The sequence below is a fragment of the Lathamus discolor genome, chromosome 11 (assembly GCF_037157495.1).
Source record: "Lathamus discolor isolate bLatDis1 chromosome 11, bLatDis1.hap1, whole genome shotgun sequence".
NCBI lineage: Eukaryota > Metazoa > Chordata > Aves > Psittaciformes > Psittacidae > Lathamus > Lathamus discolor.
In genome coordinates, this window is record NC_088894.1 from 1,438,429 (window position 1) to 1,463,287 (window position 24,859).

The window sequence follows — 24,859 nt, forward strand, 5'->3', positions numbered from 1 at the left end:
TACTCTCTTCCTCCTATCTGTCCTACCTCTCCTTCCCTTGCTCTATCTCCATCCCATGCTGGCATAAATCCTTCACACCAGCCTCCATCACTGACTGCAAACCCATCCCTATGAGCTCACTCGCACTGCTGTTTCTTTATTTCTTCATTAATATTAACTTCCAGTGCTAGCTACAGATCTTTTTTCTTCTCTTTTAAACAGAAGGTAAATAGATTATTTATAAAGCACCATGTAAAGGCAGAGGCATTACACAGCTTTTGCAGAACAAAAATCCTCAAGTGTTCCTTGAACACCTGAAGCTTGAACACTAACACCACGCTCATTTTTCTTCCTCTTCTCATTATACGAGAGCTCTATTTCACTCTTCGGACTAATCTGCTTGCCAAGTATCACAATAGAAACAACGGCATCTTAATAAAAAATAATCAAGGAGAGACTGGATGATTTTGCATTGAAAAGGTGAAAGACTTCCAGGTAATCCCATAGTTTGCTGAGAAAGAGACTTACTTGCAGGAATAAAAGCACCTTAAAATCACCTACACATTCACCTACCTGTACTCAGATAGGTGCCAAGACCTCATCTGCATCAAACTAGCTGAGAGTTCATTCAGACCAAGCTCTAGATGGGATAAAGGGATAGGAAAAGGCTTTTCCAGCAGCTGCCTTCCGTCCTCCTGGAGACGTAACAGCACAACTCCCTGCAGCAGGCGCTGAAATCAGATCGTGCCATTGGAAAATGATGAACCTGAACGTGGCCGCAGCACGAGGGAGGAAACTGGTGCATAATTAAAGAGCTTGGTGATAAATATTAAAGGCCCTTGGAGCTCTGCAGAGCCGGGAGGATCCAGTGAAGTCCTGCCCGCCCTTCCCATGAAGGTCACTGCTTAACTCCTGAAGCTTTTCCTCCAGACCAAACAAACATCACTACTTGTAACCACAGTAAAGCAGAAAGATCCCAAACTGCAGCAGCTTTAAAAACCACTGTTGTGTCTTGAAAATAATCACCTTCATTTCACAGCCAACTGCCACACGAATCCACTCCCAGCTTTAGCGTGCAAACACTCCAAGGATGTGTGGGAGGACTTCCGAAGAAATAAACTCCCGAATCACAACTCCTATGATTGAACCAACACATTAAAGCCATCAATAAATCCTTCCAAACACTCCCTCCAAGTGAGTGTTGCAGTGTATGGAGAGGCAAAACCAGCAACATTCTGTCAGCTTAAAGGCTCTCCTAGTGAGAGCTCTGTGGTGAGAGGCTCTCAAATACCACCCAGACCTGTAGTCCCAAGTACCCACATAACCCTGTGCAAACCTTATCCAGCAAAGGAACAACAAGCTATGGAAAACGAAGATGCTCAGGGCATCTTCACTTCTGAATCTCATAAACATCTTTAAGACTAACAAATAGCAAGATGCTTCTTTAGAAAACCTACAAACTTCAAGAAAAGGTTAAAGTAAAAGGCAGATGTCTTATTTTTAAAGGCCATGGAGGAAATTCTTCTTGGCTCAGTTAGGAAGAAAGTTGTTATTTATAAAGCCCATCCTCCCATTTACTTTGGAGAACTGCTGGTCCAAGTTACTGCAGCTTGGTGAGGAAAACGTATATGGGGTTGTTTCATACAAGACTGACATCCTGAACAACCAAACAGGATGAGAAACAAACCCCTCATGTTCTATGCTAAACAGAGAATCCAGATTAATAAAGTGAAATTAGGATGGAGAGACAGTCCCCACGGAGCTGTGGGCTTGACTGACACCACCCTGTAGGGACTGAGAGGTTTCTAATCCCACATCCCAACTTGGTTTGTGCTCTATTGCACATCCTGTTTGATCATTCCTTCTTGGATGAAGAGGATACACTCTTCATGGCAGGTATTAGGAATCTCTTGCTTGGTTTGCTATTTCCATGATGTTAGATTACCATTCATAAGATTACTCCAGACATTCCGTTTTATTTTAATCCCTAGTGCGATCAACTTCAAGGACTCTGCAGCATCAGGTAAAGAATCAACCGATTTGGAAAGAATCTTCTTATCCTTTCAATTAAAAGAACACTCTGTCTTTTTGAGGCCACATAGACTTGTGTTTCAGTACAGCCTACCATGTATTTGGGACACTTTAGTACATTCTATCTGTATTGATACGGACACATTTCCCACTGGAAGAGGCACCAGTATCAAGTGTACACGAGGTTTCAGTTGTTTCAACAGCAAAGTTTCAGTGACTGCAACATGCTGCTTTGCAACATAAATGAAGTAATCCTGTATAATACAGGAATAGGAGAGTATTTTTATCTGTGCCCCAAATAACCACCGAATTAAAAGGGTGATGCAATGGTTACTTGCAAGTTCATCCTTCCAAATTGCTGCCTGCATGTTGCTGAAATGCAGTGGTGCTTGCAAGCAAGACCGAATGAGTTATCTTGCACAATTCAAGGAGGAAGCCACTAACACTGAGCTTTGGACCCTCCTAAATCAGCTTCTGCATTGCCAGAAGGACTGTTAGTTCTCTAGAACAGAGGCTTTTGCAACTGGCACCCAAATTATCCCACAATGGGGGCTTTCAGACTTAGCAAGCAGCATCTTAAAATAACTGGATAGATCAGAAGAGTGAATGAGCCAAAGAACAGAGAGTTCCAGGTAACTTTCTTCCTCTTTGCTACTTAAGAAAGACCACTCAACGCCAATTTCCTCAGCAAACAAGTACCTTTTCATCCTAGCTATGAATAATACTGTAGGGACACTTCCAAATGGGTAAGGCAAAAAGAGCCCTAGGAAGTCTGTTTTAAAGCATGAGGCCTGACACTACTAAATCAAAGCCATCATCAAGCTGAGATTTAAACACATCCTAAACATGCATTATGCAGTGCAGACACTTGCCATCATCCATTTTCACACAAGAGAATCCATTTTTCTTCATGCACAGGAGCTAAGTTGGTGGCACACCTACACTACTACTGAATTCCAGCAGGAAAGGGAAGAACCTGGGTTACCAACAACCAACCCAAGCAGAACCCTGGGGCTTTTCAACGTGGGAGATGGAGCAGTTCACAAGAGGGCTGCTTCCACCTGCTGGAGATGGGTAATATTAGTGTGAGACCCTACTGCTTGTAGGGACCAGGACAGCGATGGTTTGGGGCACCAGCTCTGATTTCACCCAAACCATACATCCACACACACAGCCCATGTGGGCTCGCTGCTGACAAGATGTCCATCTGTTAACCAAAACTGAATATGCCAAGATCTCAAATCCTCTGAAATACCAGAAAAATCTACCAAAAGATAAGAAATTGTGACCTAAGATACATGCAGGGCTCCTTAGGGGAAGCATGCAGAGATGCTCCTTGCTGTTACGTCCATATGCACCCATCCAATGCTGTGTCGCTGTTCGGTTTTCCCCTTTGCTTTACAGGCACTGGTGGAATATTGAAACTACTTCCCCAAACACCACCACTGAGCTTCCCCTCTCCCATTATCAGAAACACCTCTTTTATTGGTAAACACCTTTAAAACAAGATTTGGCACAATTTGCTTGTGCCTGGCAATGCGCTGTGTCAGCGCTGCGCTGTGCCAGCACCCGAAGCCACCTTCCTCTCCTCTGCAAACAGTTGTAAGGAAAAAGGACACCTACATTTAACTCCTTAATGATTAGGAATTAAAGAACAGAAACTTCATCCAGCTTTCAGTAAGACAATCTCTTTATTTCGCCCTGTTTTCAGTCCATGCTCAGTTGCCTAAACCAGTCATTGCTGCAGTTGTGTTACTGCAGTCACCCCAACGCATGCGGTTTACTGCATTGACTTGTCCAAGCCCCACACCACCCCTTGGACAGTACAAGTGACGGATCTGCTTTTATGGGATGCCATGGAAGTGAAAATCAGTTGCATGCAAATAGCACACCAGGCAATGCATGCTGAACCCTGCTTCAAAACAGCCCTGAAATACAAACATTACAAACCCAGGATTCATTATAAATCACTTCTCTCCCATTTTTCTTCTAACTGCTGTTGTGTAGATTTTATCATCAGCAATTAGAATAATTACATGCAAGCTTGCAGCAGCAGCAGATAAGCATAAAACATAGTAAATCTAAAGACATTTGAGGAGAGCTACCCCTTCAATGAAAACCACATTGAAACTCCAGCATATAAGCATCTTAAACATCCTTTTCCAGCCCATAAAGAATCTTCAGACTTTCTGTACTATTTATATTGCTTTTTCATCTGAATTTGGCAACATAAGGGTATATAATCTCACACACCCTCCTCCTGGCTGACTTGGGCTCTGGTATGTAATGAAACACAGGCTAACCCACCAGACAGAGCTCTTCAAATCAGCTTGAGGGAGTTTGATACCACACTCCCTGAAAGTCCTTAGGAAAAAAACACCCAGACTACTCCTGTATCAGCAGTATTCCTGGATTTGTTAATTGCCAGGGATTAATGAATCAAACAGAACTGCTATTTTGAGACACAAAATAACTACTGAAGATTCAGAACAACTCAAAACCACATTTTTCTCCCCGGCTATATGCTTTAAAAGCAACCACTCACCCGAGACTACAAGCAGTCACACAACAAAATACACTTTAAGCCACAGCAGTACCTCAAAAAACACACATTATTCTTAAGAGGTACCAAACATTTCTCTTGCCATGAGCAGCAATAAGCTGTGGTGGTTTTCCTGCACATGAGAAAGTGACACCTGAATACCAGGAAGCACTGGAGATGGTATCATTCAGACTAAATTACACCCATGTGTGGTGTAATTACATCATCAATACACTGTACAAGGAACATTCTTCATCCTTGACATCAGTTTGCACACCTGCTAAAATAAATTCCAACCTTTCCTATCGTGGTGGTTTTGGGGGTGATTTAGGCCATTGTATGCTCAAGACCACAACAAAACTCCCAACCTCTTTCAGAGGAAAACCAGCCAAGTGCTGTGACACTGACATTCCTGACTGAATTCCTGCTAACACAGGTTTCTGCATTTTTCTGGCAAGCTCAGCTATCTCAGAGAATTATAAGATCATACCACAAACAGATCTAATTAACCCAGTGGTTTTAATTTCAGCCATGAAAATCAGAACAGCAACTTACTGGGGTCTCGACTGCTGTAGGGCCATCCTGAAGCAGGTAAGAATGATGGCATTGGAGAGCTTGCCCTGCTGTCCTCCTCCACTTGCTGTGTGATATGCCTCACAGTGTCTTTGTTTTTCCTGTTCTTCCTGCGCCCCGTGGGCTGCCAGCCATCCCCTACTCCTTGCTCTGAGAACACAGTCTGTATTGCACTATCCTTGCCAGAATGCAGTTCACTCCCTCCGTAATGTGACGGTGAAACCTGTTCCTCCTTGATCCGTAAAGAGCCGTAGCCCATGTCACTAGACCAAAGAGACTGGGATGAAATGTCTTCGTGGCTGTCTGTTTTTGGTTCTTGATCCTCTTTGCCATAACTGCTCCCTCCTTCATGGCAGCTGGCAATGGCTGAGTCTCCAGAAGAGTTTGCAGGGCTTGTGCGCCGCGCTAACCAGGGAGATATACTCCTGCCAGCCACCACTGCTGAAATCAGAGCATCCGTACTGCTGCTGGAGGGGGCTCCAAGCTCATAATCAACAAGATCATCTGAAGCATCAGACTTTATGCTTATGTCAAGAGCTGCTTTGATGAAGTTGTGACAGGCCTGGACAATGTCTGTCATCTGCAGGTAACTCGCAGCTGACATCACCTCAATGACGTTGCGGCTGGTCAGTGCGAGGTGTGCGGAGTACATGAAGTCAATGATGGCTTTAAAGCCTTGTGCAGTCACGATGTCCAGGTGGGTGACAGTGGCCTGGTCAGAGGTTTTCTGTACCTGGCAGTAGAGTGTTTTGAAGTAACGACTACTCCCAAGCAGAACATTTTTGTGAGCCTTAAATATCTTCCCCTCCACTATGATGCAGACGTCGCAGAGGATGCCGTGCTGCCTCTGCTCATTCAGCTCCCGCAGCAGGTGCCGGTAGTGGGAAGCAATCTCCATATCTTCTTTGCGGTTATTCATCTGGAAATCTTTGTGTTTCCTCTTCCACAAGTCCTGTAGGGGGAAGGAAATGACAGGATTTCAAAATCCACTACAAGCTGACAGAGATTTTCAAAGACTGAGACAAACCCCGAGTTGTGCCAAATCAAGTAACAAGTTCATCCTGAAAGGATGCCGCAAAACACAGGCACTGCCTGGAAACACCACACATTCATTACATGATGCAGCTCCTTTTTACCAGACTTCAAATAATTTATGGTAAAAAGGAGATTAGATTTGAAGCTCAGTCCTCCAGTGGCTCATAACATCCCAGAGAAACGCTTCTTTAAACGACTACAGACTTGTAAGCAAACCTGTCTTACGTTACTTGGGTGAAACAACTGCCAGTTTTTACTGCTGGAGTTCAGTGAAGTTTGGGTTTGAAACTGTGCTGATGGAGACAAACTGCTGAGGAGCACTCCGTAACACACTTTCCTCAAGGGAACAGGTATTATGTGTAACACACTGAACAGATGAAGCCCTCCAACAGCAGAAGCCAACTGAAACAAGGCCTTGCTCTCGCTACATTGCTGTGGAGGGGCTATAAATACAATGCAAGGCAGAAGAGCAACAAGCACATCCAAGACTACAGATCACAAAATGGGAAGTCCCCACTCAAACTAAACTAGCAATAGATGAGAACTGTGAAATTAATGTTATTTGAGGCTGAACTGCTTATAAGCACAAGATTTTTAACTTGGCAATAAAGCATGTTATCTCCTTGGCTTTACAACTGCAATTTTACCCTACAACCACCCTAAGATACTGCAGAGGATAGAGAAATGCTAATGATCACCTGAACATTCATGTTCAGAAAGGATGCTTGTGACCCAAACAACAAAGCATCCACCAAGCCAAGATGAATTCTGATCACCTTTCATAAAGTTTGGCACCATTATCCAAACAAAGGCTAGTTAGTGCCAGCAACATGGCAAGTATCACGTATCTTGTAAGTTATGCTCCGCATTACCCTCCTCTTACACCCCAAAACAGAGAAAAAGTGGATCCGTTGATTCAGATTGAATTTTACCCTACCAGCAAAGTACAAATACAAGAGAAGTAACACATCAGTGCTGATTTCTGCCATTTTGTCTAGCTTAGATCACTTACCTGGGACTTGCCATTAAGGTTTCTATATGTTTAACAGCGATTGAATGGTGCAGCCAATCAGGAGCACTGAGCTGCCACACAGTGTGAAGGATACCAACTCCTTCCTCTCAAGAACTTAAACTTGTTCCAATATAAGAAGTCCCAACTGTAAAATCAGCACATGCAGCCACATGTCATCATGCAACTGTACAATTGGTTTCTGCTGACAAGACCAAATCTGAATGTAATTATGGACAAGCCCATGCACCAGAGCCTGGATTTGGGCTGCTGGTGGTTGCTGATAAAACCACAGTCACCGCACTTGTGTGGCTGCACCATCTCAAAGCATGCACAGTTAAATATAAGCACTGTCATTAAGAGGCTGATGTGTGCTTGCAGCAACTTTCTAATATATATCTGGTTCAAAGCACAAATTCAGGCCCATCTGTACATCACCTCACAGCAGTCGTGATTGAGAAAGTGTCTTGACATATGCAAGTGGGTTCCTGTGCTGGGGAATGCAATCTGTAAGACCTCATTCCTCCTTCCTCCTAGTCTGTGCTAGTGTCAGCGTCTACAGGAGCACAACAGCTCCAGTTCAGCCCACACCACTGGCTGGAAAACCACCTCTCAGCCCACAGAACAGAGATGACACAAGGACCTTTCTTCTAGAGCCACCTGATGAGTCAAGAGTTCAAGTTATGCAAGATGCCTGCGCAAGCATCTCCAGTCCCACAAGAATGGAGCTCTTTAGCAGTGTCACAACTGCCCATTTACAAGACCGGCTGGTCCTTGGTCATTGAGGAGCACTTGCTTCTTCAAGAGAGGAAGGACTGTGCTCCTGCACCACAAACAGGCTGAACTGGTGTTCATTATTTCAAATCCATGCAGCTTTTCTATGGAATTAAGCACAGAGTGCACAAAGAAGCTCATCTTATTTCTATTTGAATTGGAAGAGGTCAATAATAGAGCAGCTGCACGTTATCTGAATGCTACTCACTATTGAAATCCACCCAGAGTCCTCAAATCAAGTTCTCACATAGAAGCCACCTCCACCTCAAATACATGAAATACATCAACGCAAATCAATCCAACGATTAAAAACCCTCAGCCTAAAGAACTGATTTTCCAGGTGTTTGGCCTGAGAAGGCTGCAATGGAACCAGCAGCTCTCATCCAGGCACGGAAGGTGGCTGCCACCGCTTCCCAACCTCCTCATGCTGGAGAGAGCCACCTCTTAAGGCAGAATGACAGTTCACTCTTGTCTCTACTCCAGAAACCACTGCTGCAGCTACTTTTAGGAGTCGAGGAGTCAGCTTAGTCCCCTCAGGAAATATGAACTGCCGCATTGGATAAAGCGCATTGTCCATCACCAATCCTGCCTTCAACAGCTGCCAGATCCACACGGTTCAGAGGAAGAGGCAAGAAAACCTCAGAGCATACAATTATGGAGCCAGCAGAAGGTTCAGATATGGCATTTCCTTTTGCTGTTCCTTCACAGGCAGCAAAGTCCATATTCCAAAACATCAACTCCCTAGAATTAGTTTGGTGCTGGGGGATATCTCCCACAAGGATCATTTTCTCTTCCTCAGTTTTAATACAGATTGACAAATACTCCGTTATCCCAACATCTTCACCCACTTCTGTGAGTTTATGCAACAGCAGCTTTTCCTCTTGCACGTTTTTCACCTGGAAATTACACCCATTCCTTGAAATTTTATACATGTATTATTTCATATGTTGGTTCAGCTTTGTTCAGTGACTGGGTTCCCCCTCACTGTTGGTAACAGACTATTTTTGATATACCTTGTTCTTTGTTTAAGCTGCCTCTTTGCCTGTTTGTCTCCCACTCCCTTTGGTTTAGACCGGACCAGTTTGAGGTTCAGGCAATGGCTAATCCGGTGTTTTACAGATGGAGCACTTACCGGCCTCTGTGGGAAACAGCTTTTCTCTGACTTTATTTCCTACCCAAGGGATTTGTGCTAAAGACAAACACAAAACCAGAATCTATGCAAGGCTCCTTACTGGCCTCTGTCCCACCCTCCAGGCTCTTGACAGCAGAGGCCCTGCAGGCAAGCCACGGCTGAACAAAAACGTCTCACGGTGGTGAGATCCCACAGCCCTTGTGCTGCACTTGCCCCCATCACCAAGGACACTGGGGACAAGAGTAGAGGGTGGGTTGGTACCTCTGGGGCAAGAAGCAGAAATACTTGATATTCTAAAATATGAATATAAAACCCCAAGTAAAACCAACACCAGTATGTGCTCCTCCATGCAAAGGGAAGACAACTTGTCCTAGTTCCAAAGTACTTGAAGAGACAGAGACATGAATGGGAAAGACACCCATGGAAGAGCAGCATCGTCTCCACGGACAGGCACAGTATCACGCAGCAATGATGTGGATGTTCCTGTGTTCAGTCCAACCAACAAAGTTTAACACTTTCCCAACCAGCAATACTTATTGTAGATGTCTTTATCTTCCCCTGTCTAATGGTCTGTTACTTCATACCCATCATTCCACATTCAGCATCTGTCACAGCACTGCACCTTTCCAATGCGAGGTCTTTGGGGGAGAGAATTAAATATGCCTCCAATTCAGAGGAATTAATTAGTTTTCTGTCTACCCATGTCAAACCAGAACATCCGTTTAATGTCAAGGATCACCAGGGAATTAATCCAAGTTAAATTTAAGGCAATTTGCTAGTAGTTAAGAATTCAGGAAGCTTCAAAAGCCTGCGCTCTCGTGTTCCAAATTCACATGCTGTTTTGTGGCTTGTTGTTGGGTTTTTCTTCCCATTTCCTGGTAATGATATTTATCTCCACTTAAAACATGTTATGGAAAGATTCCTTCAGCAAAGCAGCACCCTTCAAACTTCCACTGGAAGCACTGTGGAAGATAGAATAACTGCAAAGACTGTTTAGACACGGACCTCAAAGATCAACGACATATTTTGGGGTTTATCCCAGGTCTTTTTAGGACACTGAAGGATTTCGAAGTTCAGCACCGACTAAAAGCTTTCAGCCTGGGCCAGTGCTGACAGCACAAGGCCACAATGCAGCTTTCCAAGAAGCCAATGAGCCGTGAAAGCTCATCTGTAGGTTTTCCACAAAATAAATGGCAGCAGATCAGCCTTTCTTCGTAAGTCAGTTCACAGCATTGAGGCTGCTACCTCTCCAAAACCAACTAAACTAAACCCCCCTGTCCCTAAGCAAACAACACTTGCATGTAACAGCAAAAGGAACAAAAGAAAACAGATTTAATCATCTCTTTCATGCAAACTTCTGTCAAGGTAGAGGCCAGCTTTTTCTTTCTCAGGTCATCAAAACCCTGCTCTTCAAGTAAGCATTAATAATTCAGATAATCTTGAAGCCTGGTTGGAATGAACCTCGTTCTACAAACACAACAGCCACACAACTGTTTATTTTGCACTATCAGTACAGTTATTTGAGCATGAAAATATCACCTGGTGACATAAGAGTCTAAATAAATACGGTCTTCACCTCCTGTTGGAAAGGTTTAAAAGGAATAGCCAGTACTTACAAAGCCAACTGCTCAGAGTAAGCACCCGCAATAAGTCTCCTGACCCAGATGTGAACAACAGTAAAATTAAGGGGTATAAATGTGTTGTATCTAAAGCTCAGCGTGTTATTCGGATTTGGACATAAAGCCACTTGCAAGAAATGGAGGACACGCATGAAAGTCCCTTCAGTGCAGTCCCCGGGGAAACAGTGGGGACAAAAATAAACTCCTTTTACTCAGAAAGAAAACAGGGGAAGAAAAATAAGGAAAAACCCCAAAGGACTGGAGAGGTTTTGGAGGGTTTGTTCTTTGTCTCCTATTTGAGCTCTCTGAATACAAAGGAACCCAAAATTCAGCCTCCAAGACGTCTGTTACAACTTTCTAACATGTTTCTACACTTAATAGTAGGGACACAAGTTACGGAGTACCAAAACACTCCTAAATGCTCTCCACCAGCAGCCACCATGTGCTCCCTAGGGAAAACATGCCAACTGGAATTTGACCAAAAATGTGTTGTTTCCTCCCCCTTCTCCCTTCGGAGAAAAGTAAAAACAGACCAAGGAAGAACTCCAGTTCACTCCAATGGTTTCTTCTACAGAAAGGCAACAAACACACCCCTCTTCCCTGCTTCCCCTCTGTCCATGTCTCCACTCCCAAGACATTCCAGCATTTTTTGAATTCCTCTGCAAAGGAGCTCTGTAAGGTGAGATTGGGCTCCAAACGCCACCTCACACATGACAGTGTGTAAGGAGTTTCACTTTTATGCAAGTAAAGACAACAGAGATGCAGAGGATTCCTCCTGTCCATGTGCCCTGTGCTGACAGGAACAGAGAACAAAAACCCCAATGTAACCTTAGCAACAGCAAAGAATGGTACCTGCACTAACCCTCCTAAAGGGGAGGAAAAGCACAAGCTTCGGGATGTTAACAGATAACTCCCAGCAAAGACACTGCTCGTGAGCTTCACAGTGTAAACCTCCACAAGCACAGCGTTTTCTCCTCCCAAGTGTGTTTGAGGAAGAGCATTGAAACACCTCTGCATCGCATTCTGTAGTAGTTACAATCCAGAAAGGCTATGAGCAAAGTTCAAACAGCAGGAGCAGGGCAGCATCACACCTTCAGCAGCCAGAACACAGCAGCAAAGATATCAAACTCGGGGCAGGAAGAGATGTCAACTCCCCATCTGCCCCAGTTAGACTTAGGCAGGAAACACAAAGCATTTAAGACCGTATCATCAGTTTACAGCTGCTTTTACCATGAAAATACATTGATTCAGATTCAATGTGGAATCAAGGCAAATTTCAGCAAGGACAAAGACACTCTAAACACTAAGCACTTCTAGTCACACATCGTAGTGTTACAGCTTTGTTTCCACAACCCAAACACAAGCCACAAGCACAATCCAACTCCAATAAGCAGAACATAAAATAACCAGGAGCCATCATGAAACATTTCACTCTCTACTTCAAAACCAGCAATTTGGCTTTGGCCTTTGATATCGAACATCTACCTGAAGTTACAGGGCCAGCAGGGCGGAAATGCTGGACACTACAGAAGTGCAGCCAAAAGACAGGATTTTGGGAAGGATCTTAGGAAAATCCATTTATTAACCTTCAAGTAGCTCTGACAGCACATGAAGAATTCCAAGAGAAAACCAGGTCTGGAGATGAAAGCTAAGGGAAGGCTGTTTGCCTCCACAGCTTGGAAGGAGGGCAATTGGCAATTAGGACACGAAATTTAGAAACTGTGAAGTTAAAAATAGGAGGAAAAAAGGCAAAACCATACCAGAGGCACATTTTGCTATCGTGTTCTTCATGTCATAGGCAGTGGAGAGTTTTACTGGCTTTGTTAGAGAAAGCAATGTAAAATTCCATATTGAAAGAACCACCAATCAAAATCCAAGACAATTACTCCTTACCAGTAACAAACTGGGTTCCAGGTCTGGTGTTTCTCCTACAACAGCTGAGGACATCAACAGCCCTAGGGCAGCACAGGTAGTGCACCAGTCTTTGACCTTCCAACAGCACTGCTGGGACCTCTTGTAGGAGAAGGACAGAGCTACAACAAAACCCGAAAGAAGAAGTTATGTGCATAAAACTACAAATTACTGAACTACAGTGATACATTTGAAGGCTTTTCCCTTCAAACTCACAGTTATAACATCCCTGTTTATGACTTCACCCCAAAAAATGAAAGCATAGCAATACACTGCAGGTAATGAAAGCCTGGTACCTCATTGCAATACTACAAACAAAGAGTTATTTCTTAAAAGTAAGAGAAAAAAGATACCTAATTTTAGATACTAGAACTTCAAAGAGGTCCTTGAAACAACAGGGTTTCCTGTTTGGTAGCTTTTCCAAACATTCTCACTTTAATGACTTTGGAAAGAGACATTTGTAGCCCGAAGGGCGCTACTTCACCTTATCTGACCTATAAAATAGGACGTTAAAAAGCTACTGAGGCAACTCCTGAGAGAGGGTTGGAATGGAATAGTCAAAAGAATGTCTTCTTGATGTGTTTAGTTGCCAGTTCCTACCGGCTGACACCATTCTGGGTGAAGAGACTAAATAATCCCAAGATTTTGAGAGAGAATTCTGTATGAAATACAGATCCTTTGGTATAGTAAGGCACATTCCCAGATAAACATTGATGCTTAGGATCAACAAGGTACCAAGATTAGAAATAGTTCATGCAAAGGGTTTTCTGTCTGTGAGGACACATCAGCTGTAACTATCATCATGTCCATCTGCCTTTCCCATACAAACCAGACTTTATTTTCTTCAGAAGAACACATTCACTGCACTTGAAACGTTTAAATTCAACTAGAACTTCTGACTATGCTTTAGTCAAAACTTTACACTGTTTATGCACTGTTGACCCCTCTAGCAAAGTGTTTGCCACGTATTTCTGATCTCTGCATTGAGATCTCTTCAATCTACGGATAAGCTCATAATGAAAATCAGTTATAAATCAATGCTGTTGATCTCTCCTTCTGCAGTAACAAAAAACCTCAGAAGATAAAAATTAAGAAAGCTTTTCCAGTACAAACTGCTGTTCTGCAAGTGGGGAAATGAGTATCTAATACACAAACAGAGCATTAAGGCAAATCCAGGCATTTTTATGGCAACAAGCACAACTGCGAAAATCTTGACAACAAATATGACCCAACAGAAGCAAATACCACTGAGTTTGTTCTCAGTGTCTATTTCAGACTGCCAAGTCTTGCCTTTCTCTGATTGCTTCTCCATAGCAATTGTTTTGGCTCCTTTTAGTCCTGTTATTTAGACAGTTAAAAAAACAAAGTGGGGGAGTGAGGGAACACATGGGAAATGACTTTGTTAGCAAAGGGTAAAAATAAGTGGTATTTTTCACTCAAACTTAGGGCTGTGACTGTTAAAACTCTGATCTACACCTCTGCCCCTGAGCCCAGAATAAGCCAGAACAGTCCAGTAAGAACAGCAAAGCTCAGACCCGTACTATTTTGCACTGCTCTGCATTTTTCCTTCTTGCTTTGAGCTCTGAACCTGCTTTCCTCTTGTAGTTGAACAGATGAGCATCAAGTGACCATGATTAATGGAGGCACCTCTGCTACAAGGTAGGAGCACGATAGCCAGAGGTATTCCTCCAACTTCCACAGCTGGGTAAGACTCCGAAAGGAATCTTCCTCTTTCTCTTACCACACCACAAAGTATCTTTAAATGCTGAGCACTTACCAACAGTTGAAAATGTTTCCTGTTAGCAGAAATCAATGTTGCGATGTTTCACAGCTGGGAAGTGCATGTTTTAATGAAGAGAGGAGAACGGGCTCTGCTGACAACCTCCAAAGGGCTCATCAGATGTCCTGCATTTGGGAATGGGAAGAATAAGAGACACAAATTAAAATCTAAACTGTAACTTCATATAAAAGCCTTCAGTGGCACATAATTGCAAGCAGCACATTTACAACTTTGCCATTTCAAACAATATTATGATATATTTCTATCAATAAGCATAAAGGAGAAATTATTTTGCTTGTGTTAAGTTAAAGAATTTAATATCCAAATTTTAACACTATTAACACTCCTGTGCTTCCAGACACCAGTGCTTTGAAGAAGCCACTATAGAATGCCAGTACTTTATATGAGGATTTCAAACAATTTTAACAAGAAGATACAGAAAAAGATGCAAACACCCCACAGAAAGTAAGTTCTCATTTCCGTGCCTGTAAAAGCAATGCAGCCACAATACAATATTCCAGCCTGTAACAGTTTGCTTATGCAACAGGATGCACCTTTCCAACAGGGCACTAGGTGCACATTTCTAATTCAAAATGCTTCTTGCAATAATATTTCTGCTGCTCTTTCCACTTCCTCTGCATTTCCCTTCTGCATTTCCCCATAACTTCCACCTCTGTCCATCTGCCTGCCTCACCATCTTCTCTCCATCATGGATACCTCCAACACAGTACAGAAACAGTTGCTGCTATTGAAGGAAGATGGAAGAGCCAACCAACACCTAAAGAGCAAGAATCTTATAGGGTACCAGGCTGGAGGAGTCTGGTCATACCAAAAACAATGTAAGCATTTAGCTACAGACATAGCGGCTACTCCAGCAGTGAAGATTAAAGAGCAACCTGAAAAACCCTGGGTGCCTGTGGCTGGTGTGACACTTACCAGTCCAAATGCCATTAACTCCTACAAGATCTTAAGCTGCCACTTAAAAGAGCATCACAAAAGAAATCTGAGCAAAAGACACTTCCCTTGTGCATCTATTACCAAAACCAAAACAACATAAAAAGCACCTAAAAAAGAAAGAGGATTAAAGAAGTGTGATCATATCACACTGGGAATTGCCCTGAATAACGGTTCCCCCCAAACTTTCACATTGGTTTCTGGCTTTTTAACTTGGGGATCTTTCTGTAAGTTCCCAAAGTCAGTACGTGAAGAGGGAGGGAAGCAAAGAAAGAGGAAGAATCATGAGGGAATTTTTAAAGGGAAGTATAGCCATGGGAGCAACTGAGGGGAAGAGCACACAAGAGACAGAAAATGCACGTAAGGAGTCAGGAATACCCTAGGAGTAAACATGTCAGCAAAACTAAAGAGAACACAGGAGGTGCTGTGTGTAACTCCGGGTACAAGCACTCAGTGCCTCGGGTAATATCCCACTTTAATTTTAGTCCAAATCTCATAATCCAGATTTGATCAACTCTTACAAAAAACTAAAAAAGAAGCACAGTGAAGCCAAGAAGGATAGAGCAGTAATAAGAAGGAAGTCAATAAGTGAGGGTTTTATCCAGCCCCCACCTCGTCCTCCAACCCTACAGTGGTGGGACTGTTCGGAGCACTCCATCCTGACTGCTTCCTTCATGGGTACTTCAATCAGCTGGTTTCAGGTTTGGGTATTTTAAGCACCTAATGGCTAATCCAGACCATTGATGCTTCTGTTTCGGAGCATGATTTGAGCACTGGTCAGATAGGTATTTCCTCCAATGGTATATTAGTGCAAAAGGTGCACGTTTTGGTTAACCCTTTCCTCACCCAGAGTGAGCCCAACTACCTCAAGCATCCACTCCGAGTTCTTCTTCACAAGGAGAGAAATAGAGGAAACAAACTCACTTGGACGTATTAAGTTAGTTCAACACACATGAGGAGGAAACAAATAGGAAAGTTAACTAACGTATACACAGCTATAAACACATTCCTTGCTATGCAAAACCCTAGCTGCTTTCCTAAGCAGGGTTCTTAAGCAGCAAAGTTCCTGGCACACACTCTGACATCCTTGCTACAAGGCTTATTTTAATCCATACACAAGCTGTGTTTGTAGAATATTCCTGCCACCTCGCTGCCTCCCTCCAATACAGCAGACCCCAACTCAGCTCTACTCCAAAGCAAACGCCAGGCAACTTCCAGCATTTGCAGAATGTTTTTCCTCCTTAATGCCAAGTTAAGTGTCAGGGCAGAAGGGATCACTACTGCCTGGGCTGGAAAAGCCATATTCCCAAAAACCAAGGCAAAGAAAGGCAAGTTTCAGCTCTACCTCAGCATCTCCAATACCCAGGTACATCCTTACCTCACCTACACACAACAGAACACCACAAAGTGGAACACATTTCCATCTAATTGGAACTGCTGTCAAGGAGCTCATCCTGCACTCGGATGCTGTTTAAACCCAACATTTCAACTGCAGGCTGATGGGTCTTAAATATGTGGGTACGGAAGAAAGTTAAAGCAAGTGTTCAGAACAGCTAACTTGGTAAGGGACAGAAAACCCCACCCAGGAGCCTCCGAGCTCCACTATTGGGGAATTCAGTGAGGACTTCACACTAGTTTGTGTGTATGAAGAATTAGCAGTTTTAGCACAACTATGATTTTTTGCCAGTATAATAGAAACTGTGTGGAAGAGCTGAGGAAGCTCCACACCCCTGTTTCACAGAAGGGAGGCTGATAAAAAGCACTGACAACACCAGCACATTCAGTCACAGCTACAGGATGAAACTGAATCCCAAGCAGCTCTCACTCCAAACTGGACATCCCTGCGCAGCCAAATGCACCACGGCAGCACAAACCCAAAAGCTACTGAACTGTTCAGAGAAGCCGAAAGTCTCTCTTCTTCCATCTCCAGTGAAAGAAGCCCCACAACAAGCAATACATGCTTTTAGTTCACATCCTGCCTAAAGGACTGGGTATCCAGAGGGAATTGAGAAAACCAAGCACTGACGGTTGTGCTTAAGGGAGCTGTAACATGACCACATCACCGAGTGAAACAGAAAACCCTCAAGAAGGAATAAAGTGAACGTCTGAAGCAACAACCAGAGTCCTGACTGTTGCTGTGTTTAACCAAAACACCCTAAACCCCTCCCAGGGACCCTGGGGTGAGGAGCAGACCACAGCACTTCACACAGCCCAAATACCTCCCTCTATCTCACAGCAGTAGTAGGTCCGTGTCCTCTTGCCTAACGTGACCCCTGCTATCTGCAGGCAGCCCCACAACGTGCCTGCTTTCACTATTAGTACACTCTGAGTTTCAGATATCACACATAAAACACAGGTAAGTTACTCACTCCAAAATACTCAAGCCAGTCGTAAGCCAAAAGCGAAATACAAATATTAATCCTTTTGTGTCAGTATTTTCCAGGGTAACGCTGGCAGCCAGGAATGGACACGACCTGCTGGCTCCTGGGAATTCTAAGGGCCATGTGGGATAACCATTACAGCTGCAGGTAGCTCTTCAAAGACTTAAACTAAGCCCCCGCTTTGCCCTTTTGTTTGCCCATTAAACTGAGCAGACAGGAGCGAGGAAACCCCCTGCGAGTGCTTTTTACCAATTTAGGGGAGTTTGGAGACTGGGGCTGCCAGTAAAACCAGCAAGAACATGAAGGGGAAAATGCCCTGGGAAAGGTTGAGCTGTTTCTGAAGTAAATCTGCTCTGGAAGCAAGCAGCAGCAGTTCGGATCGGGCGTTATCCCGCTGCTGCGCTGCCGGGAGGACAGGAAACTTTGCTGAGAAACTTCAAAAACACGTATCTAAACAAAAAAAATCCACCCAAATGGACAGCAAAGATAAAAAGAACACGTTCGACCTCACAGCAACACAACACGCTAGCAGAGGAAAAGCAGCCTATTCGACAGCAAATCACAGACCTTTCAAACACGAGGCATTTCACCTTTCCACGGAGGACTGCTTGGGGAAGGGGTGCTGCTAAACTGATTTTCCTTTAAGCACTTCCACTTATTGAGGAGGAAAAAAAACCCTCTTGCGAAGAACATCTCCACTGTTGTACAACTGTCCCAGAAAACAAAGACCACGGGGAGAAAGTGGCCCATTTTCCAAGAACCCCGCGTACGGGTCATGTTTTCAGCAGCTCGATCCTACACGCTCGAGGATGAAGCAGCATTTAAAGCCTACAAATAAACATCTCACGGGTGATTTATCAGAACCCCCCATTTTTTGGTACCACACTCAGACTGACTCAATTACATCAGTCATAACATAGATATGAAAACAACTGTGAGAGAAGTTTAGCTGTGAGTGAGTTTCCCCCTCCTGGACAGGCTGCATCAAAACCAAACGATCAGTTTTCTGTTTCAGTTATCCCACCAGCGTAGCAAAACACGGACTATTTGCCAGGCACATCCCTTTGGGAGCTGCCCTAAACACTGTTTTGTAGCTGTGCCCCCAGCCCATGGGGCAGGCTCCTGTTCCCAGTCCTCGTCAGCTCCCCAAAAGCACCTTACAGCGCTCATTCCTCCCCACATGTTAAAAATATTGTGACTAATAACACACACTCCACCTATTTTCTTTTTCCATCACTAAGGGATCTCAAAACCTAAAACTTGACAAACAGCAAGAGAAGCTGAACGGAGCTGAGAAAGGGAAAGGCAAATCTTACTTGCAATTACAAGATGCTATAAAAACATACAATGTTTAAGCAAGGTATTGCTAGAAGAGCGATCCGTTCCCAGCAAGCTGCTTTCTTAAAATTACAGTTCTCTCACTCTTGGATAATGCAGTTTTTCCCTTTATTCCCCCCACCTCCACCCCCCGAACAAATAGAAGAAAAGAAAGACTCCCTTTCCTTCTGGAGACACCACATTTCATGCATTAGTCGCAGGGGCTGCTCTTTGCACACTGAGAATCCACACTTGTAATAAATACTTGATCGAGTTCAAGAACCGAGACCTAGATCCGTACGACAGCCCCTAAATGCTACACAAGATGCGAGGGATGCAATTAAAATGCAGGCAGGAACTTTGGTACAGGTGTCTGCACCAGCGCTGTTTGCTAAACACGTCTCTAATTAGCATGGCTTTAAACAATGCTGATAATAATCCGATCCTGGCAGGCTCGCAAATGAATCACTGGGATTGCAAAATAAAAAGCATGAGGAATTCATTAAAGAGCGGTTCAAACTCTCCTTTGTTTATCTTCCCCCTGTCAGGTGTAAAGAATAAATAAATCTGGGATTCTATCCCTGGATTGCATCCCAGCGCTCAGCTCCACAATACCGCGCCGCTCGAGAACCTCCTCAGGAGGTACCAACGCCGCTTCGTTTCCCCCACACGCACACCCCGCTTCCAAAAGAGAAATCCTCCCGCTATTCCAGTCCTGCAAATCTGCTCCATTCTCTATTTGTCATCTGGGATTGAGTTATCAGACACTACTTGTATTACTTTGGGAACTGACATGTCTATTTACAGAGACACAAAGGCAATCCAGCAGCACAACCCCTGCTTCTTACCAGCACCTTTCCCAGCACCTCTCCTTCCAAATTTAACCACAGCTTTCCTCCTGGGGAGGGAAGGGGGGGGGAGGAGGACGACAACACCTCCCTCGTTGCCCTGCATGACAGCAAACATTTCCAGCCACTTTTGCACTTGTTACAGCCTGATGAAAAACCACCTTCATCCCCCCCCGAAGGAGCAGCGCTGTTTTTCCAAGGGGTTTTCTGTCGTTGTTGTTTAGTGGGGTTTGATGGGGTTTTTTTCCCCCCCTTCTAAAAGAGGGTCACTTCCCCCATTTCAGCCTGCAATTAAAATGGAGGCAAGGCCAGGCGATCTGTGTCTGGCTTTAGGGGGAGACAATAACCCAAAACAGGCCTGGCTTAAAAAAAAAAAAGAAGGGAAAAAGAAGGAGAGAGGATAGGAGAGGGAGAAAGAGACAGGCAGAAAAAGAGAGAAATACAACATGCTTCACCACGATCATTACCTCATCCCTTTTTCCCAAGCAGTTTGGAACCACACTCCTGACAAACTCTTGGTCCAACTTGCACGGATGCTGCTTTTTAGGGGGGGGCGGAAAAGGGTTTGAATGCTGGAGCCGGGATTGAGGCTTGGCTATTCGCAAGTGGAGCTGCTGTTAAAATGCCCCCTTGTCTCTTCTCCTCTCCCTTGAGCTGGGTGTTGACGCAGCAGAAATTACCAGCTGGAAAATTCCCCTTTTGGAGGTTACGGGGAGGGGAGGGTTGGGGGGGGGGGGGGCGGAGAAGGGGAGGGGAGGGCCGGGGGAGGGGGGTTAAACCCTGCCACTTACCAAGTTAAGCCATCCACCCCACACCAAATAAGCCATCGCGTCCCAAAGAAGGCACCGTGCCCCCCTCCGCAGGCACGGAGCGACCGGCCCCCCGCTCCCCCCCGCGGCGGGTTGTGCCCGCGGAGGGCGCGGGGCTGGGCAGGGGGCGATGGTCGCGGTGAGCGCAGCCGAGGCGGCGGGGGAAGGCGGAAAGGAGAAGGAGGAGGAGGAGGAGGAGGTGGTGGTGGTTGTGGGGGGGGTGGAAAAGCGCTGCCCGCCTCGCCTCGCCTCAGGGCGGCCGCGGGGATGGGGGCGGCCCGGCGCTGCCGCCTCAGGGGGCGGGCGGGCGGCCATGGCGACCCCCGCTCGCCTCAGGGTGGGGGGGGCAGCGCGCTTACCTGAGCCCCATGGAGGAGAGCGCGGTGTGGGAGCGGCCGGAGCTCGTGGCTCCGTCGGTCACTCCGTGCCTCTCCTCGGGGTGGGGAGGGGAAGGGGAAAGGGGGAGGAGGGCGGAGGAGCTGGGGGGGGGGGTGTGGGGGGAGAAGCCGGTAGAAAGGGGGGGGCCCGGGCGCGCTCCCGTCGCTCCCTCGGGCGCGCGGGGCGCGAACCCGCGACAGGCGAGCGCGGGGGGGGGGGGGGGGGGGGGGACTGAAGGGGGGGGAGAGGCGGTGCCGCGCGGCGCGTGCCGGCGCCTCCGCCCCGCCCCTTCTCCCACACTGGCGGGCGCTGATTGGTCGGAGGCTGGCACGGGCCTCCGTTAAGCCCCGCCCATGGCTCCGCCCCCTTTCCCTCCCCTTGCGCCGGGGGAGCGGGGGCGCCGCCGGCGGCGCTGCCACTGCCGGACACCGGAAGTGAAGGGCGGGCTGGGGGAGCGCGCACGGGCTCGGCCGCGCGGGGCATGATGGGACGGCTCCGTGACAGCGTTGAGGCGGCGGCGGACCCGGACCCGGTCCCGGTCCCGGTCCCGGTCCCGATCCCGATCCCGATCCCGATCCCGAGCTCCATCCCGGGCTCCCCTGGGGCACCTCAGGTGGCTCCTGCCCGACCTTGCCGTGGCCCGAGGAAGGAGGCACCGCGGTTGTGTCCCCTCATCGCGTGCATCCCCTCAGGCTCCACCGTGAGGGGCAGCCGGGATGAGGGGCAGCGGTTTGCTCCCCACAGGAGCCCGTGCCCGCTCCGAGCTGCGGCCTCCAGAGCAGTTTATAGAGGGGGGAAAATCACTTTTTACTCTCTTAAGAAATAAGAGACCGTATTTAACGCAGAAATTAATAGGAACAAAGGATCTGCAGCCCGGCAGACTTCAGAGCCCGTTAAACGGGGCGCTGGACTGGCTTGATGGCCGGAGGTGTGGAGAATGAGGGTCTGCAGGATGGAGATCAGAGCCCCCCGCCCGTCAGATCCCGGGATGGAAACCCTCTTGTTGCAGCAAAGGGCAGGATCCTGCTCTTTCGGCTGCTGCGCTGAAGGATCTGACACAAACTGCCCTATATTTCAAAGGATGGGGCTTAACAGCACAGGATAGGTCTGGAGCGGGGAGGAAGCTGATGCCAACCCTGCGACGGCTGTGGCGAGCAAGGGAACCGCTCCTGGATCTCTGGATTGGGAAAGCAGGAGCTGGTCCAGCAGTTGTAACGTTTGCAACCCGTGCATCAGCATCCACATGCTGTGCCTGTGCCCCAAAGTGGGGAAATCCACGTGGGTTGGGCGTTTGTTTGCCTTGTTAACCAGCTTAGGTGGGTAATCACGGGTAATTGCGTGCCTATGGCTTGGAAAGGTCCTCCCGGGTTTCCTTTCCCTTGTCCTATAGATTTGCTTCATCTCTGGCTTTGAAGTAGCGAAACCTACTGCTGAAACCTTGGAGTTGGTTTTATGCCTATTCTTTATTCAAGTCCTCCTCTACAAGGTGCTTTTCATCTCCAGGACGTCCCTTCATCAAAAAAAAAGATTATTTTCCACTTTTCAGGCTGTGATGCAAATAAACAGATGCTGTGTGTGGTGTTTTCCACCCCCAAGTCCTCCCACACACCCTCAATACCTTCGATTTTGAAAAGCCCGTGAATGAACCTGATTAATGACAATGAAATGTCTTTTAACTCCAGCGTGGTTTTAATTACCTCTTTATTTTCTATTGCAACAGAGTCCAAGCAGCACCTTCCTAGAAAGAGTTCCATTAAAATGCAAATGAAGGCTCTGCAGAAATTGTCTCTCAATGCAACGAAGGACTCCGTTTCTTACGCTTAAGCAACAACGGTGCCAGGCGGCTGTCCCGCTGCCTCCTGCTCCTCCTGCACATGCAATCCTCTGCCTTCACCTCCCCATACGTCTGTTTTCCAGTCCCTGTCACCTGCAGGTGGAAAGCACCGGAGCTGAACAGCCAGAATCCCTTTTTCCACCCTCAATGCTCAAGTGTTGCATGTGAAGCTCTTCCCCCCGGCGCCTGCAGGTGCTAAATCCTTCTGTTGCATGAGTTGGTTAAGTTTAAGCTTTGAGGTGGTCTTATTTTTTAGGCTCTGTGTTGAAATGGGAAGGTTTGAGGGGCTGATTGAAGACAGAGCTGTATCTTTATGCAACTATAAACCGATTTTGCATGAAATCTATACCATACGTGGTCACAGCTATGAGCACTCCTGCTTATAGCTCACTCCTGCTTATCCTCGCTCCTCCCTGCTTGAGACCGAGCTTCCCATTATCCCAAGGCTGCTCCGGTTCAGGGTGTACGTTCCCTTCCTCTCCTCCCACCCAGGGTTTCTTCCTCAGGTCTTTGTTGGCAGCAAGTATTTATTTATGTAGTATTTCTTTGCATGTGGGGCTGGGCTGAGGCCCCGGAGCAGCAGCAGCTGCAGCCTGGGCACTGCCCTGGGGAACGCGCTCCAAGAGGGGGAGGCTGGCTGAGGGCCGAGCTTCCCAAAGCTGCTCCACACAAAGGATTTCAGGAGGCTTGGGAAGCTTTAATATTTAATATACCCACACCCCTTCCTCCTTTCATTAGAAGTTTGTGTCTTATTTTAGGTAAATACTGCACGTGCTCCGCCTGTCCTCAGAAGAGGGGTGGTTTCTCCTCAGAAAGAAGCAAAGAACGTGCATGGGATAAAAAGAACAGGAAAAAAAGAGCTGGAGGAGAAATGAGGCTTGTTCGTGAGATTTTTGGTGTGCAAAGTGTCGCGAGCGAGGTGAACAAAGGAGAGGTCAAGAGCACAGATGCACCTCTGTGAGATTAAACTGTTTCTGGCTCAGATCACTGTCCTCTGCACACCACCACATCACAGGTTTCATTGAGGAGGAGACCACTGGAGATCTGGGCTTTAGTCGTGTTTAGCCACTGGGAAAACAGGTAAATTCCATAATTCTGTAGCACAGGAGTGCTTGGAATCACCCTGTGGTGGGGTGAGGTAGAAACAGACTGGGGACAAGCAGTAGAGGAAAGCTGCCTCCATACCACATCCCATCTGCAAAATCATCAGCAATGCCGAAGCGTTCTCATCCCAGCTCCCCTCTTCAGCTCTGCTCCAGCTTGCATTCGTCTTGCTTGTAGGAGATGTTATATCCAATAAATTAAAATGATTTCTTGTGTGTCCTTGCCATGTGGTCCGTTTGGAAGCATGCTAAGAAAATCCCAGTGACCTGATTACTCTGGGTTGGTTTTTTTCCACTACAAGTTTTGTACTCTGAAATAGAGGTGCACAGAAAATCCTGAGGGATCTCTGATCTGTGAGCTCTGCTTACAGCAATCCCCAGTTTGTTCCCATGTTTCATACATGGTAGACATGTGTTTCCATCACCAAAGCCTGTTCTTCCCGAAGTGCAGCAGGAAGAAAGCTGGTTTGCTCCTGCACCTCACAGCAGCTCTGCATCCCTGGAAATCCTTGGACCACCGGCTTTGCCAGCTACACTGAGAGCATCCTGCTGACGGTGGAGGAAAGGGTTAAAGGACCCACATTCCTGTCCCTAAGGCTCTGATCAAAGGTCAGGGGTCTTTAGGTGAAGGAAGGGAGGGAGGTGGTGGCAGCCCTGACCAGGTCACTTGAGGAGTAAAGCACAGCTGAGGGGAGCTAATGAAGCAGCGTTTGTCTCTCTCACAGCACATACTCCCGGGCAAGTCAGAATTCCTTCTCTAGTGGGAGTGAAGATGTCGATTGTACTTTTTCCATGATGTGTATTGAGGCATTTGCTAGGTTGTGGGAGTAAACACTTGGGGGAATTCTCC

General features: G+C 46.3%; 1 protein-coding gene and 1 long non-coding RNA gene across 10 annotated transcripts in view; one reads left to right on the forward strand and one right to left on the reverse strand.

Moving 5' to 3' along the window:
- Window positions 1-21,235, reverse strand: part of ZBTB46 (zinc finger and BTB domain containing 46) — a 48,084-nt gene extending 26,849 nt beyond the window's left edge. The window contains exons 1-5 of one of the 9 annotated variants that reach the window (XM_065691763.1): window positions 21,054-21,235; window positions 20,353-20,421; window positions 14,383-14,510; window positions 12,588-12,727; window positions 5,108-6,077 (exon numbers count right to left, since the gene is read on the reverse strand). In XM_065691763.1, the coding sequence (XP_065547835.1) occupies window positions 5,108-6,077; window positions 12,588-12,641 (1,024 nt within the window). In that variant the 5' untranslated portion in view covers window positions 12,642-12,727; window positions 14,383-14,510; window positions 20,353-20,421; window positions 21,054-21,235. The other 8 variants (XM_065691761.1, XM_065691760.1, XM_065691758.1 and 5 more) reach the window with 8 other exon arrangements.
- On the forward strand, window positions 20,671-24,225 carry LOC136020605 (uncharacterized). The gene is made up of 3 exons (XR_010615417.1): window positions 20,671-20,833; window positions 22,793-23,098; window positions 23,665-24,225. It is a non-coding gene; the product is annotated as an uncharacterized LOC136020605 (long non-coding RNA).
- The last annotated feature ends 634 nt before the right edge of the window (window positions 24,226-24,859 follow it).